This window comes from Nannobrachium achirus (assembly GCF_963921795.1).
Source record: "Nannobrachium achirus genome assembly, chromosome: 7".
Classification (NCBI taxonomy): Eukaryota; Metazoa; Chordata; class Actinopteri; order Myctophiformes; family Myctophidae; genus Nannobrachium; species Nannobrachium achirus.
In genome coordinates, this window is record NC_137816.1 from 23178488 (window position 1) to 23195141 (window position 16654).

The 16654-nt window shown below is 43.8% G+C and overlaps 1 protein-coding gene across 1 annotated transcript; it reads right to left on the bottom strand.

Annotated features, from left to right (window-relative positions):
* Positions 1 to 12860: 12860 nt before the first annotated feature.
* Positions 12861 to 13748, bottom strand: rpp25a (ribonuclease P/MRP subunit p25, a; the record flags this gene model as incomplete). The annotated part of the gene is made up of 1 exon (XM_080730121.1): positions 12861 to 13748. One exon carries the CDS (start codon positions 13746 to 13748, stop codon positions 12861 to 12863), a length of 888 nt encoding a protein of 295 aa, XP_080586247.1.
* Positions 13749 to 16654: the final 2906 nt, after the last annotated feature.

The window sequence follows — 16654 nt, forward strand, 5'->3', positions numbered from 1 at the left end:
TTAGCCAATTAGGATGGAATATGAAATATCAGATGGATCGGACTTGATCACATGACTAGAGATACTGTGTACTGATTTGCATGATTGTTGGAGAAAATCTGATGGAGTAATGGCAAAGAATGTGTTTTACATAAGTTGTCCTCCTGGTGGCGCTATAAAAGGCAAATGTGAAAAATGCAGGGCAAATATTTATCCTTAGCCTCTAGGGATTGTGCATACAAAGTTTTCCACTTATCGGTGGAGTTAAAGGTAAAAACACAAATTGCCCTGTTATAGCGCCACCATGAGGCTGATTTGAGAAATTTCAAGTGGCATTTCTTCCTCGGCCTAGTGGGAACATGCGCGCCCAATTTCACCAAGATTGCACGTTGTGTTCATGATTTGAGGCATTTTGTTCAAAATGGAGAAATCCTGCAAACTTTGGAAGCCAATTGTAGTCAATCAGGATATGGAAAATCGGACAGATCAATGTCGATCACATGACTGTAGAGATACTGTCTACCGATTTGTAGGATTTGTGGACAAAATCTCTAAGAGTAGAGTACAGAAATGTGTTTTGCAAACATCGGCCTCATGGTGGCGCTAGAACAGGGCCATTTGAAAAATGGGTGGGGCAGAGGTTCTGAATTGGCATCCAGGGAGTGTGTGTGCTCATTTTGGCAGCGACCGGCCCAAACGGCGCCGGAGATTAGCTGGTAACAAACTGGATGGACGCACGGACAGGCGCACGCACGCACGGATGCACGTACGTACGGACGGACAGGGGCGAAAACATACTCTCCCCCATGCCTTCGGCTGGTGGAGACAATTATAAATCAATATAAAGAACATGAGTGTGCTTGCCAACAAAGCCCACTAATGAATAATTGGTACATAATGATGTACCACGGCACACAGTGAACAAATTAAATAGCAAAGTGGTTCTCTGGCTCGTAATCACAGGAACCTCTTTAGATGCGATACTCTAGCATGGTCCTCAGACCATCATCATCATCACTGAGTCAATTGACCTTTTTACACTGTAATGAAAAGATTCTATATTATTGCAACCAAAGAGCCTCAACGGTCATCTGTCATTGTGCGAGCCTTTTCTGTTGTTTATGGATTCTAATAATCTTCTAATAATAACATATAGTTAGTAGTACTTTGTCTCAGTCCTATAATCTATCTATAAATGCGAGAAGTCTCTGCGTGTCTGTCTGCGTGTATGTAATCCGCGTATCTCGAGAACCGTTCGTCCCACCGGCTTCAGATTCGGCACGCGCGTTCCCTGCCGCGGCACGGAGTGCAGTGCCGGGTCTCGACCCGACCCGACGCGCGGTTTTCCCGAACCGGCGCGAAACGTTCGGAATCTCCTTATGCGGGGTTGATTGTTGACATCAGGCTGTTCCGGAGGAAATCGGCGAAAGCTCTGACTCATTGTGACATCACTTCATAAAAGGCTCTGACATCACGTACGCCACATGAGTCAACAAAAAATCTCTGTGAGTGTGTATGTATGTATGTAATCCGCGTATCTCGAGAACCGTTCGTCCCACGGGCACGCGCGTTCTCCATATATGGGCATAAAATGGATTGCAGACAGACAGATACAGATATCTCCATATATGGACATAAATGGACAGAGGCAAACAGATGGTCAAAGATCTCCATATATGGGCATAAAATGGACGCAGACAGACAGATACAGATATCTCCATATATGGGCAGACCCGACCCGACGCGCGGTTTTCCCGAACCGGCGCGAAACGTTCGGAATCTCCTTATGCGGGGTTGATTGTTGACATCAGGCTGTTCCGGAGGAAATCGGCGAAAGCTCTGACTCATTGTGACATCACTTCATAAAAGGCTCTGACATCACGTACGCCACATGAGTCAACAAAAAATCTCTGTGAGTGTGTATGTATGTATGTAATCCGCGTATCTCGAGAACCGTTCGTCCCACGGGCACGCGCGTTCTCCATATATGGGCATAAAATGAATGCCCCCATATATGGGCATAAAATGGATTGCAAACAGACAGATACAGATATCTCCATATATGGACATAAATGGACAGAGGCAAACAGATGGTCAAAGATCTCCATATATGGGCATAAAATGGACGCAGACAGACAGATACAGATATCTCCATATATGGGCATAAATGGACACAGGCAAACAGATGTTCAAAACGGGTCCTATGACAACAGGTATAATGAGGTTTGCATTAAAGGGGGAACCGGCACTGTGTCTGCAACACAGTTGGAGGCACAGACAGATACTCCATATATGGGCATAAAATGGACGCAGATAGACAGATATCTCCATATATGGGCATAAAATGGACCCAGAACTATAACTGCAGTGATCTCCATATATGGACATAAAATGGACGCCGACAGACAGATACAGATATCTCCATATATGGGCATAAATGGACACAGGCAGACAGATGGTCAAAACGGGTCCTATGAAAACAGGTATAATGGGGTTTGCATTAAAGGGCGGGGCATTCATTCCCTATTTACATTGTTCCGAGTTGGCCAGGTCGCCGACTAGACGCTGGGCCGCCCGAAGGGTGGCCCAGCTTCTAGTAATAAATAATAGCCTATCTCGGATTTATATAGCGCTTTTCTAAGTACCCAAAGACGCTTTACATGGGGGGCAAGAGAAAACTAAGAACTGTTGAGTCCGTTCTCCTATACAGTTGTGAATGCTGGACCCTGAAGCCTGCTCTACAGAAGTCCCTGGCTACTGTGTTACACCAGAATGCAGTACTATTTGCAGGACTAAAGATGAACCAGGATGAACTTGTTACCTACGCGCATCTGTATGGAGTGAGAAGATGGCAGCCGGGAGAATGAGGCTGGTTGGTGTCATTCCAGCAGAGGAGGACAGTACTGCCGAGCTAGGCAGATGTATGGATAATGGAGATGACTGGAGACACCGATGGAAGGCCTCATCTGAGGATGAACTAGAGATTGTCTGCCTCTATCTCTCTATCCATGGGTTCCAAAGTTTGAACCCTGGCCAACACTTATGGTACATAACTGATGAAGTCAAGTAGAAGACGGCTCAAGGTAGGAACCTTGTTTTTGTTTTCTTTGCTGCTGATGCTGGTGTTGTACGATGTGTGTATAGTGTATACTAATGTGATTCTTGTACTGTTGCTCTCATTTTGGGACCCAATGACAGGGTAGCAATGAAACATGTTCAGTGGCTGTTTCTGGCTCTGGAAATGAATGCTGATTTGAATCTACAGTTTGTAGGTTGAGTTGCGTCTGCCATTGAAATGTAGTGAATTGTAACATATGTATGTCTTGGTCACTTCAATTAATCTATGTGGTTCAGCAATGGAGTAATGCGCCGTAAGAACAATGACATGGCACCGGTACCCCCTTTGTGACCAACGTGTTGTGATACAACACACAAAGTGATGGACAGAGCGTTCAACGGACACGGACATCCTTAAAGGTGTAGTTCACCCACAAAAGGTCTTATTTTCTATCAATTACACACCCCACGAAGCCTTGAATCGATAGAGATTTTGTTGTTTTTGTCAAATTCCTAAGCCAATAATCTGATGACGGGCAGAGTCTCAGGAACCGGACGAGACTCAAAGGAAACTCAAAGATTCTCCCACTGAGTCTTCTAATGACCAATGAGCCGCTCATCAAATTATTGTCTCTGGAATGCAAAAAAAAACTAAAGAAATCTCCATGAATTCAAGGCTTCATGGGGTGTGTGTAATTGGTAAAGAATAAGGAACGTTTTAGGTGAACTACACCTTTAAAACCTCGCCACTAGCAGGGTTAAAGATGTCCTGGTTGCAGTCTAAAGTGGCAACAGTAAACATGTCTCATTGTATTTATAGCTAGCTATTTTGAGCGGTGCTAACTGCTCCTACGTCTGGCTTTGTGTGTAGGTCCCTACAGTATGTCCCTATGTTCCTATGTCCCTATGTCCCTGTCTGTATGAGCATGTGACTAACGTCACACGAGACTAACGCCATAGAAAGTACGCAGAGACCGACATCACCACAGCTGATGTCACGGACAGAACGGCCCATACAAGGAGATACGCATGTTTGTCTTGTTTGATACCATGCAATACCGTGCGATTTCTTACTGTGGCTGATTTGTTGCTTCTATATACCCCATTCACATCATTTGTTCAAAGGACGACTGTTAACTTTCTCTGCCATGAGAGCTTTCTAAATCAACTAGATTTAAGTTGATTAATTGGATTTTCTCTAAGAGACTTGACTCTGGCTTTTCCTGTCTCCCCTCCAAAGGAGCAGATAAAGGCCAACTAACCTCTCCATCACAGAAGTGTTGGGATGTTTTAACTAATTATAGTCTGCCACACCAATGTTTGGGTCTGATGTCTTAATTGTGTAACGTCCATCTCCTGGTAGAGATAACTTTGCCAGAGCTGAAATAGTTTCTTGTCTGGAAAAAGATAAACAAGGACATCTTTAACTATGTCCATTCCTGCTATTTTGTTGAAGTTGTAAAAGCATTTACTGTACACATACAATGAAACGGGGAATGGATTTTTGTAGGATTGCAACTGTGAGTCTGCTTCCGACGGGAGGCGGCAGGGTAGCATACATGTTTGTTTACATTACTGTGCCACTCCCCCTGCTGTGTGTGCGTGTGCACGTGCGTACAAAAGTACATGGATTTTCGGCACAATGCGACCACTAATACAAACACTTCTATTATTCCACAAGACCTTTTTTTGTCCTTTTCTGACTAATAAAGCGAGTGATTCAAAACAAACATTGGCAAGCATCTAGCTGGAAAGGCTGCATATCTTCCGTAGAACCGAAACTAGTATCAATTAATGACAATAACCCATTAAACAAACAAAATAAATAAAATTTGATTAAATATATAAAAATCTACAAATAAACTTAACAAACAATATATCCAGTCATAAGATCATGAATTGATTTTTATTTGGCGATGGTGATGTTGTTTTTCAGAATGCCTCAGACTTGGTTGTCCAGAGGCTGAAATGCATAAATGCAGCCAATCAATTTTCCTTCTTGAAGTACCTGATAATAACTACGTTGATTGTGATATTGATTATGCCTGTAGTTATTTACAGTTCCAATAGCCTGTAAAGGCATTGGTTCCTAATCCTTTTGGCAGAGCTGAAAATAATCCATAATAGGGGTTTACTTGCACTCTAATCAAATCCCAGTTTGGACTTTTAAAGGTATTGCCATAGCAAAAGCAGTTCATTATGTTTGTTTTCTTTGTTATGATTATGGAAAGATTTTTCCATCATTTATATTTCTACATTTTATTGTTTGATTGCGTTAATGTTTATATTTCACATAGCTTTTATTATTATTATAATAATATATCTACAGTACGTAAGGTGGTGAGTCACTTTCCTTTCCTGACTGTGCCATGGGTTGGCTCCCACAGTGTCAGTTTGCTCGCCAATGGTTCCGGGTGCCTGACGCAGTGCCCTGCCAGCCTCATCCTTCTTTGACCTTGTCTGTGACCCGTGGGAGTAGAGTAGAGCTAGGATGGGGTCCGTCCATGTGACACCTAGTGCCATTCGTACCATTCTTGTGTATACTCCATCAAGGGCTTTTTGTTTACTTCGATTGAATGCTTTATTAGTCTGAAATGTGAACAGCACATGGTACAGTAAGTACTGTAGAGACAGGGGCGATATGATATGTTTGGCCAATATCGATATCCAATATAATTAATTGCTGTTATGGCCGATAACCGATATAAACCAAAGTCGATATGATCTCATTCTGTATAAAATATATATACTGTATGTATACAGTATATTCATTATTTCTTCTTTATTCCAAAACAAGGGATGCACTGTTATTGAAATGTTGACCCATAATCCCATATCCCAATTTGTTGACCCTTTTGAAAGCTTCCCCAGATTATTATTCTGGTATTATTTATTTCAACATCATTTTTATAAAATAAAACATAGTCTAAAACCGATACATTATTTTGATATCGGTTCAATACCGTTATTGCATTTTAAGGCCAACATCGGTCAATACCAATATGAAAAATGAATTGCCCATCCCTAGCTAAAAGGATAACACCAAAAAGTCCTGCAGGGGACTTGTTTTCATTGTGGTCCGTTGTGGTCCTTTCCTGTTGTGAGAGTCCATGTCTCGGCCCCATACAGCAGTACTGACTCCACTGTAGCCACAAACAGCCGCCTCTTGAGGTCTTCTCCCATGTCAGATTTCAACACTCTCCTCATCCCATGCAGAGCATTCCAGGCAATTGCCCGCCGGACTGTCAGATCCTTGTTTTGATAAGCGCTCTATAAATTAAGTTTGTTATTATTTTGGTTCCCTTGACACATCAATGTAACATCACATGTGATATCACAGGTGACATCACCTATGTAAAAGTCCATATATGGGTATTCCCCAGAATCCCTTTTATGCCCATATATGAAGATCCCTGATGTCATCGATATATATCACTGGCCAGATGGCCAAGACATGGCCCATATCTGTGTGGCTGGTTCAGATAGGGATCTCCATGTATGGGCTTAAAATATATTGTATGTTGTGATGTCATGGGAACCACTCTAACAGAATCCCTTTTATGCCCACATATGGAGATCCCTGATGTCATCATTATTAATCCCATATCTAACAGGACTTCATTAGGGAATGCCCATATATGGAGGAGGACAGCCCATATCTATGCGGCTGGTTCAGACAGGGATCTCCATGTATGGGCATAAAAGGGATGTACTACATGGATCTCCATATATGTATCGGTAACTGGTCCGATATACATCACTGGCCAGATGGCCAAGAATTGGTGCGACCTCTCCCTAAAGCATGTTGTCCTGAGGCGACTTACTAGTCATTATTATTATAAAGATTGCAATGGGAATACGTTCATACTGTAATCAGTCATTTCACAATTGGAATAAGTCTTAGCTCCTAAGCATCTAGCATCTAAACCTGCCTATATTGGTGGAAATTGTATTATTACTAATACATATATTTTTCCCCTTAATTTTCAAACCCTAACTGTGAATGCTGGCCTGGGAATACTTGGATTTGTGCCATGCTTTCATCCGTGGAATTATTTCTACTATACTAATTAATACACTACTGTACTCCTTAAATTCTGACCGTGAAGGGGAATGGATGATATACAAGGGAGACAGCATACTGTATCTTGAAGGTGTTGCTTGCACAAACAGGCAATCAAGGAAAACAGTGTTGCATATGATGCTACTATATTGTCATTTGCAATGCTGTGTTATAATTCTAGAATGCAGCTTTAGACATTATTGGATAGAATTTCTCTTTGACATTGATAGCCTATTCTGGGAACATTTGTGTAACTTTATTGTGCAAAAACTGCGGTCTGTAGGGCCTAAAATGTCTTGAAGAGCCACGAGCCTAATTAGTAACATTATCACACTACAGCACAGCCTACTGTGTGTGTTTATTTCACTACTGTTTTCAGTTTACTTTACTGACCAGGAGGTGGCAGTAATAGAAAGAATAAAGTCTTCTGGGCTTTTTCAATTCATCTTTGTGAGCCTATACTACATTATGGCAGTGGTTCTCAAACTTTTTTGGCTGCAGTAGCCTACCCCCTTATACTGATTACTGAAGCAGAGTACCCCCTTCCCCTGCCCTGATTACAGCATTTTGCTTGCTTAGAAAAAGTGACATCAAAAGTCCAGTTCCCATACTAACATGTTCAAATTAAAACAACATAATGGCAAATAAACTAAATGAGCAGGTTCACACAAGATCTGTCTTATCATTGGCCATAACACTAAATACTAGGGGTGTAACGATATAGTAACTGTATCGAAATATCGTTTTTAACTTAAAAAATCTAAGTATATCGAAATGAAAACAGCTAAAATCGAATCGTATCGTTTTATTTTGTATCGTATCGAATCGGCAGTGCAAAGAATCGATTGTATCGATACTACCTACTTGTGCATTGTATTTTTAAGAAGAAAAAAATAAAAGGAGGGGTTTAATTACTTTTCCTTTCCATATAGCTACACTGGTCTATTGATAAATGTGTGTAATCTCTGGGTTCACGTCTTTTGTCAAGGTGCAGGTTTGTCAATATACAATGTCTCCATGTATTTGGCAGATAATCACTGTGTTTACTTATTTATATCCATAATAATACATGTTCCCTTAAAAACCTGCACTATCCACACCTTTCACACAGATTTAGTTTCTTTGCTAAATAGTTACTATATCGATTTTAAATAATTACATCGAATCGTATCATATCACCATGAATGAACCAATATCATCCATACATAGTCAACCATGTATCGTGATATGTATCGAATCGCTATTAAAATGTATCGTTACACCTCTACTAAATACATATTCCCATTTTCTAGTTTTTTGATGAATGATGAATATATTATGGGAATATATAATGGGAATATATATATATATATATATATATATATATATATATATATATATATATATATATATATATAGTAGTTTAAGACCTGCATGTTATAAATGGAAATTTCGTCTCCAAGCACAGTTCAACGTACATAAGCCACCCCAAATGAAACAAAAACAGTTGGTGTAGTCAATTTACCAGACAATGAGGAAATGTTACGTTGTTTAATTCATAGGTGGTCATGGTCGTTTGTTTATACAATGTAGGCCTACCCTCATTTCCTATCTGTCATGAAAACCCCTTTTAGAGAAAGCTGAGGCGGTTTCACACTCTCAACCTCTCATTTCTTTCACCCTTGATTCTGGCAGCTCCATATATTCTGCCTTCATTATCTGCACTTACAGCTTTGACTCCACCACTGCAATTACATCCTCAGCTGCACTGATTAATGCAACATGGAGGCATTCCACAAAAAAAAAAAAAAATGGTTTGAAAAGACATTTCCAGACACTTACCGAGGAGTAGCGGTGGTGCAGCTTGTTTAATGTAGATAGGCCCCGGCCTGTCATATTGCAATAAGACGTTTTCAATGGCTGTTTGAGAGTTCTCTTAACCTCCAGTGTCGGACTGGGACTGAGACAATAGTGTGAGGACAGTGATTAATTTAATCTATTTCTCCTGACTTTAGATGGGTGTCTGCCAGCTGTCAGTTTTTGGGGGAACATACATTTCTCTATGGTTGGAACATATTCCCTGGATGACCATTCATTAGTATGTCTCTGCCGCTCTCTACTTAACCTTCCATTCTCTCTCTGGCAATCGTATAATCAATCACTGTCCCATTACTTGACAAGGCAGATGGAGAGTGTGTGTACGAGTGAGGAAAAACCTTTTGGCCCGTCTCGCCGAGTTGCAAGAGGAATGGCGACTTCAGAGGGCTACCGCAGGCAGAGAACATAGGCCCAGTAAATATTCAATTTAAAGGATTCGCAGATAAGGCGTGTTGAAAAATGGAGGCGGCACCCATTCTTCTAGATAAGCGAAGACGGAGCCATCTGGAGGCTGGGAGATAGCGAACTCCCACGCCATCCCGAGACCTCGCTCTCATCTGCAGCAGAAGCAGTGAAGGCGGGAGGGAGGAAAAAATAGAGTGTGTGCACTCGCTTTGAGTGCACACAATGAGTTCAAAATGAATTAATTCACACTTGGTGCATGAGGTTAGCCTGTTGCCACTCGCAGTAGATAAGCGTGATTGGCCTTTCTTAGCATAATGTTCTTATAGTTAATTTCGTACCCAATCAATCACTATAATGCTTGATTTGCATCATCATGCAGAATAGTGCAATCATTGTTTTTCCTTTTTTCATGTTGATTACGGTAGTTGCAAACAGCGCTGATTAATTGCTTTCTATGTCTGCCGTAAACAAACAACATTTACATTTATCACGGAAACAAAAGTCTGTTGTTTGTGACAGGAACTTTATATGGCCTCAGCGTACATATAACTTCCTGGTGTGAAGTAGTCCCTTCTGACAAATCCATGAAGTTATTCTTCACCATCACTTCATCATTGTTGTACTGTTAACCACATAAACTCTATACTGTGTTGCCTGTATAGTCCCCTAGGAGTATCCTTTTCCCCTCTACAGTACACCAAATATCTTCACCCCAGTATAGGGAAAATAATAATACTGGGACACAGTGCCTTCCTGCTTGGCACTCAGCATCAAGGGCTGGATTGGGGGTTAAGTCCCTGCAACATACTAGCATCATCCAGGGGTTGTACTTGTACATCAAGCTGCCTCACGCTACAGAAAGAGGAGATAGGCTCCTGCCCTATGCGGGCCACATGGCTCGGCAAGGCTTAATTACTTACAGTACATAGTAGGGATGCTAAAGTCCATGTGGTTAATACAGTTGGTAACACAAACAAGACATAGCTTCACATAGATTCTGCTGGTGTCTGGCAGTCCTTCTTGGAAAAACAGGTTTTCCTCATATTGCATGGGCCTATAGTCAGACTAGGTAAATGTATGCATAGGGTGCTGTGCAGACAGAAGAGGGATATTATATTTCAGGCCCTGGCAATTTATCTCTGCCAAATCCACCTTGATTACTTCTTAGAAAACAAATGTTATTGGGAAAAACAGACTCGGCTTGCGAATAACCTTGGCCACACTCTCATAAAGCATCTTGTTGTCTTCTCCGCTGTGCCATTTCGCTCCAGCCACATTGGATTTGGCTCTGGGGGTAATGCTTTTGTCACAGTGTTTTATCTGTGCTCTCACTCAGGTGCGCTATCCTGTTAGTTCTAATTACCCCCTTCTGCATTTTACTCTTTGCCCAGAATTCTTAATGCTTGATAGCTTATTCAGGTCGATTTGAGATTTACTTGTGGCGGCGCTATCTGTGTGACCCGCATCATTGACTGACTCTCCTGCGGGCTCTTGGGTGAAAGCTGTTAACTCCGTGATAACAACGACCTGAAGTGATAACCTTCCGGCAGTCTTGAGGACATGCAGTTTGTTCCATATGGGGTTTATTGCAGTCGCAGCATTTCTTATTCAACCTTGAGTCCTCTCTGCTTTGCTCTGATTCTCTTAATGGGATCGAGAAGAAGGTTAATCGCTGTGTCGGCCATAGACATTTGGAAATGCTGTGGCAGCCCCTGCATGACACATTCAGACTTGTATGATGCAAAAGATGAACAAAAAAATCTGTCACACAAAAACTATAGGGATGGTGTTTTCTTTCCTTTTATTTAAATCGTTACAGAGCTGTTTCTGCATTTCTGAGGCGCCTTTGATTAATTTACTTTATTAGGCTGAGTAGTGCCTTGGCAGATTTTCATTAAGATCAGGAGAAAAAAGGCTCCACACACAATTCCACTTGTGAAAGGTTATTATACCCAGAAGACATGGTTGATTAAGTGGAAAAAGTCCTTAGGCCCACTGGGATTAAATAATTCTCTGGCGAATGGTTTCTATTAGTGTGATTTTTGTTTAGAAGAACGTTCAAACAAAGGTATGTAGAAACCTTTAATCCATGGAATTCAATATGGACGCTGCTCAGATGTGCTTTTCCACTATGTTATGCCTGGAGTTGATTTTAATGCATTTACCACTGATGTTTACAATTTATGGTTCAGCTGTTCAGCTTCTCCTTAAATTTCTGCCACTGAAAGGGTACCTAAAAGGTGTGAAAATGCAGGCAGGCGATGCATAAAAATAGGTATCGGTAGAATGTCCACAACTGCTCCAATTTTGTCGTCAGTCAAGCTGAAGTATAGCGTTAGCTTGTCTATTGCGCTCATCTTAGGCCTGGCTGTCAAGCATATTAGCTCTTTTGAGAAAGGGCAGAATATGCCACAAAAGATACGATGTGGTTCACAATAGATATGGGTGGGTGAGCCTATAGGCAGAAAGGGGAAGGAATGTAGCATTGGTGTGGCACGTTGCCTTGGATTCATATTTTGCAGGGGTACAATGGTGTTCAGCTCTGTCAAACCTAGTTTTAATCCTTTTCTCCAGTGTGTTGTGATGTTGTGTTGCTATCTTAATGATAATCTGTGCCTGTATTTCTGCCCTAGGCACTTCTGTCAGACTGACTTGGTTTAGGAGCTGTGTCTTATCACCAGCTATGTCGTTAAATCAGCTCTTTTTTTCCTTTCTTTCTTTTTTTTTTTGCGCAGCAGACAAATTTCACTGCCGGTTATCAAAAGATCAGCATACTGTGATTTTCTTTTCAATCAGAGCTCTGCAAAGTCGGCTGTGACAACGTCTAAGTAAGAAAGACAAAGTGCAAAACAAATCTTCCATGGCAAATAATTTATTTTACTTTCTATTCTTTGATATTTAATAAAACAGACAAAATTGGTATGCTTTGCATTCATCATTTCACGGATGGCTTTGGGCAATTTACTTTATAGTAATTTAAGTTCTTGGCTCTGCCTTGTGCATTTCTAAAGGTCACATATGATGAGAGAATATGGAGGCATGGAGATGACAGTTGTATGATTTTGACAGATGAGTTAGTCCACAGGCTACAGATAGTTAACTCTGACGCAGGAAGCCACAACCTGGAACCTGTGCAGCTCATGGCTTACTGTATTCTTTTGTTGTTGTTGGTGGTGTGAAATGGGATGCGAATCTGTTAAAAAAGATTTTATAGCGTAAACACACCTCATCCCAATGTTGTGGGCTCAAGAGGCTGCGTGTGACGTGCCGAGAGGCACATCCCATAAATGCTGTTTATCTACAGAGGCGAGCTCTATAGCTTCCCCCGGCCAAACTGACCTCTGGAGGTTGGAGAGACTGCTACTAGGTTCCTCTCAGAAAGCATTGTTCCGTCTGAGTGAGTGCTCTGATTGTCTCAGCACTGTGCTTGAGTGGAGGGCAGCGTGGAATTAACTCCTCTGATTCATTCCTCTCTGCCGCTTGACACCGTTTCAGCCAGTCAGCGTGTCGGGAGGACCGAGCCTCCCTCCCCCAAACACACTCTCTTGCTGTCAGGGAAAACGGTGTACGGCAGCGGACCGGAGGGTCTCTTGCACGCCGCTTGGAGGGCTTCCGCGCCCTCTCTCTCTTCCCACAATGCACTGAGGGTCTCCGGAGGCTGGTAGCCCGGTTCGCTGGGGTCTAGGGGGTCTTTGGAAAGGAGAATGCTGATGGAGGGCACTGTCCGGTGCACTGTCATCTCTGACGACCCGCCTTCATGACTCTCCCACACTTCCTTCACCCCCTTGTACCGCAGCTTGGTCAGTTGGTGCAGACAGCCCACTTTGCGTTTCATAATCTCGGCACAGGTGATGGTCTTGGTGACGGCACGACCTGACCCGGAGAAGATGACCTGCCGCAGCCCACCGCCGTCGCCCACGCTCCCCTTGCCATCGCCTTTCTCCCCCTGCATGCGTGCCATGGCGAAGCCCATCAGGTTGCGGATCTTGCTTCCCTCTTTAACTCGCATCTCCAGCACCCCGGAGGCCAAGCCCGGGAAAGGGCAGGGTGAGTCCTCCTCCGTCCGGCAGACCTTCTTGAATCCCCCTTGCCCTAGTTTTAGTGCAGGCGGTGGCGGAGGAGGAGGAGGAGGAGGAGGAGGTAGAGGAAGAGGAAGAGGACTAGGTAGCTGGACAGGCGTTGCGAGGCTGGACACAGCGGACATGTTGACTGCTGACGATGGCACCATGCTGCAGTAAGCTTGACCCTGATAGGCAGGGCAGGTCCCCGAAGTTACTCCAATCTCCGTATGGATCTGTCTGCTCAGCTCCAGCCCAGGGTAAGGCCCGACAGCCTCTCTGGCCAGGTACGGGACCTGGCCGCTGACCACTCCACACCCCGTGAACATGTCTCCTCTCCTGAACGAATGCTCGTCTGCTACAAGTTCAGTCCACTCTCACACTTCCCACAAGGAAAACCGCTCGGCATCATTTTCAGTGCCACTTCTCTGACACCCCCCTCCCCCCCTCTCTCCCTCCAGTCAACAGCTGTAAAGTTTCAAGACTTCATACAAGACATATTACCCGGCTCCCCGAGAGCACTATCAATAGTCTTTAATGCTGCCTCTCAGAAGGGGGCTGCAGAAATAAGATAAACGGCTGGCTGGTGAATTAAGAGTAGTGTCGAGACCATTGAAGATGTTCTCAATTTCACAACACAAAGGACTATTTAGAAAGTGTTTGGCAGACCGATGCGGGGGGAAAAAAGCAATCAGCCTAAATTGTCCTCTTCTCTCTTGTTGTCCTGAATTCATGCACTGCTTTTATCCTAATAGCTGTAAAACAACATAGAGCACTTTTCCAAATCTTCTCCAACCAAACTTTTGAAAAGAAAAAGCTAAGTACCGTGTAAACAACACTCCACCTTGTGTGCTTAGCGTTCAAGTCCAGCGTGACTCATGTTGGCGCGGCGATCCGTGACATCCTTGAACTCTCGCCTGACCTCATGGGGCTGTTTCCAGGTGTTGGACCTCTGGATGAGGGTCGTCCAGCTTTTTTGGGATGATGTCTTTCGCTTCGGCTCCTCTCTGGCCTCCTGTGTTGGCGTGGGGGGGGGACGGGGGGAGCGGTAGCCGGCAGCGTGGGTGTTGCTGAGGTTTGGAACCCGGCGGCGGGGCGGGGGGGGGGGGACGTCCCTCCCTGGAGCGCTCCTCAGTGTGGTCTCCAGTGATGCTGTTGGAAGTGTGCTCTGTTCCCCCACAAAGAGACGTAAGGGACAGGAGCTGCCTCACAAATGCTCACAGGAGGAGTGTCTGTGTAGTTGAGGGGGAGCATGAGGGAAAGGGGAGACAGCCCTCTTAAAGGCGCAGGTCTTTTCATCTCTCAGACGCGTGCTCTGCCCGGCACAACTGAAGATTTCCTTCTGTGTGGGAGAGAGAGGGGAAGGTAGGGTGGAGGTGCACATGTCCCTTTAAGAGCCCGAGCGCAGATCCCCGGCAACTTTGTCAATCTCTTTAGAGGACGTTCCAGTGCATGTGTTCAACGTACATGACTGATTAAACCTGAGTTCTGAAATAGAGACTCAGTCAACCTTTAAAAATGCATTTTCAGCTGTGAAACAATGAATTAAATTAGCTCTGTTATAATTGAAAACATCCTTCAAAGAGCCACTGAAAGTCAGTGCCATTAAATTGCACTGTACTTAGCCTTTATCCTATTAGATGTTTTATTTTTTTCTGACCATTTACAATTTACATAATGCCCTGCTAATAGCTTCATCGCCGAGGCAATCAAGTAGCACGCGCGCAGAGAATGTCTGTCTCTCATGCTCCAATTGTTATATTGTTACATGGGTCGGAGCCAACCTTGTCATCAAGGACACAGGGACGGGGACGCACAGAGCCGTGTCTTCCACGTTCGACGTGCCATTGAAATGGCACGGCTGTCTTCATTAGTTGTGGGGGGTGGGGGGCCGGGGGTGTCGACCGTGCAGGTGCAGTGGGTCTAGGTGCTGCTGACAGCCTGGGTAATAAGCCTCATAATGGGCCTTCCATCACCAGAGGAGGGCGCTGGCCCTCTCGTTCCCACACCGTGGCACGCCCAGACAGCTGTGGCGGCGGCGCGTTCAGGCCCGGGTTTCTGGGCCGACAGGTGGATTTGTTTTGGTGTGTGACTGACAGATGGGAGAATAGGTAAAGACAGCGCACTGAGGCTGAACCTACGAGGCCAGGAGAGAAGGCAGACAACTCCCTAACTGCTGCTCTCCTCTGGCTGTGCTCCCCCTTGGTGCTCAGTTGTACAGAGTACAGAGTTAAAAAACTGAAAAAAATAAAAAGCATAGCCAAGCCCTGTTCTGAATGTGAAGCTAATTCACTGTGGCATGTGTATTATATTGGATCCCCATGGTAATCAAGGAAAAAATAAGGAAAGCTTGTTTTTTTTTCCTCTCTCCTTTTTCACCCCCACCCGTCACAGTGGGAACTCAGAGATGGAAAGTGCCTTTTATTATGCTAGCTTGCCTGGGGATCAATGCAACTCGATTAGGAGCCTTTGGTTGAGGGTAAACGTGTCAATACATATTGACACGCATCTTCACACATCCCCGTCTCTTGGTCACACGTTTATTTAATTTATATTAAGAGTGAGGGTAGAGGTTTTTATCTCCACAAAACCATTCTACAGTAGCGAGAGACACAGCAACAAATGTCTCATTACTTTCTTTGACACAGCACTTTTTCTTTTCTTTTTTGCTAGAGAGAGAGAGAGAGAGAGAGAGAGAGGAGGAGGAGGAGGGGGGGGGGGGGGTCTGGGGCCCTCACCACCGAAGTGATCATTCTGTTGTTTGGGAGAAATTACCCTCATCAGTCATACGGAGATGCACAGCTGCCTAAGGGGGATCTGGTGATGTTACTGCATAATAAACTGTGTGCCTGTGCACTGTGTGTGTGTGTGTGTGTGTGTGTGTGTGTGTGTGTGTGTGTGTGTGTGTGTGTGTGTGTGTGTGTGTGTGTGTGTGTGTGTGTGTGTGTGTGTCATACGGACAGAGAGAGCGAGATAGAGGGCAGGGGTAAAAATGAATCAGATATAAATGCAGAGGCATTAAAAATGTATGATGAATGTGGCTAAAATAATCTCCGCTCTTTACATAATAATCTTGGAACATCGTTTGTTTAACCTTAAAAAGCTGTCCTCTTATCTGGGGAGAGATTGAGCAGTAGAGTGGTCATGCTCTTGTTTTCAAACATCCGTCTGTAGACGTTGCCTCCATCTCAAATACTGAGCTATTCTCCAGGATTTTCCTGTTTCATTACTATTC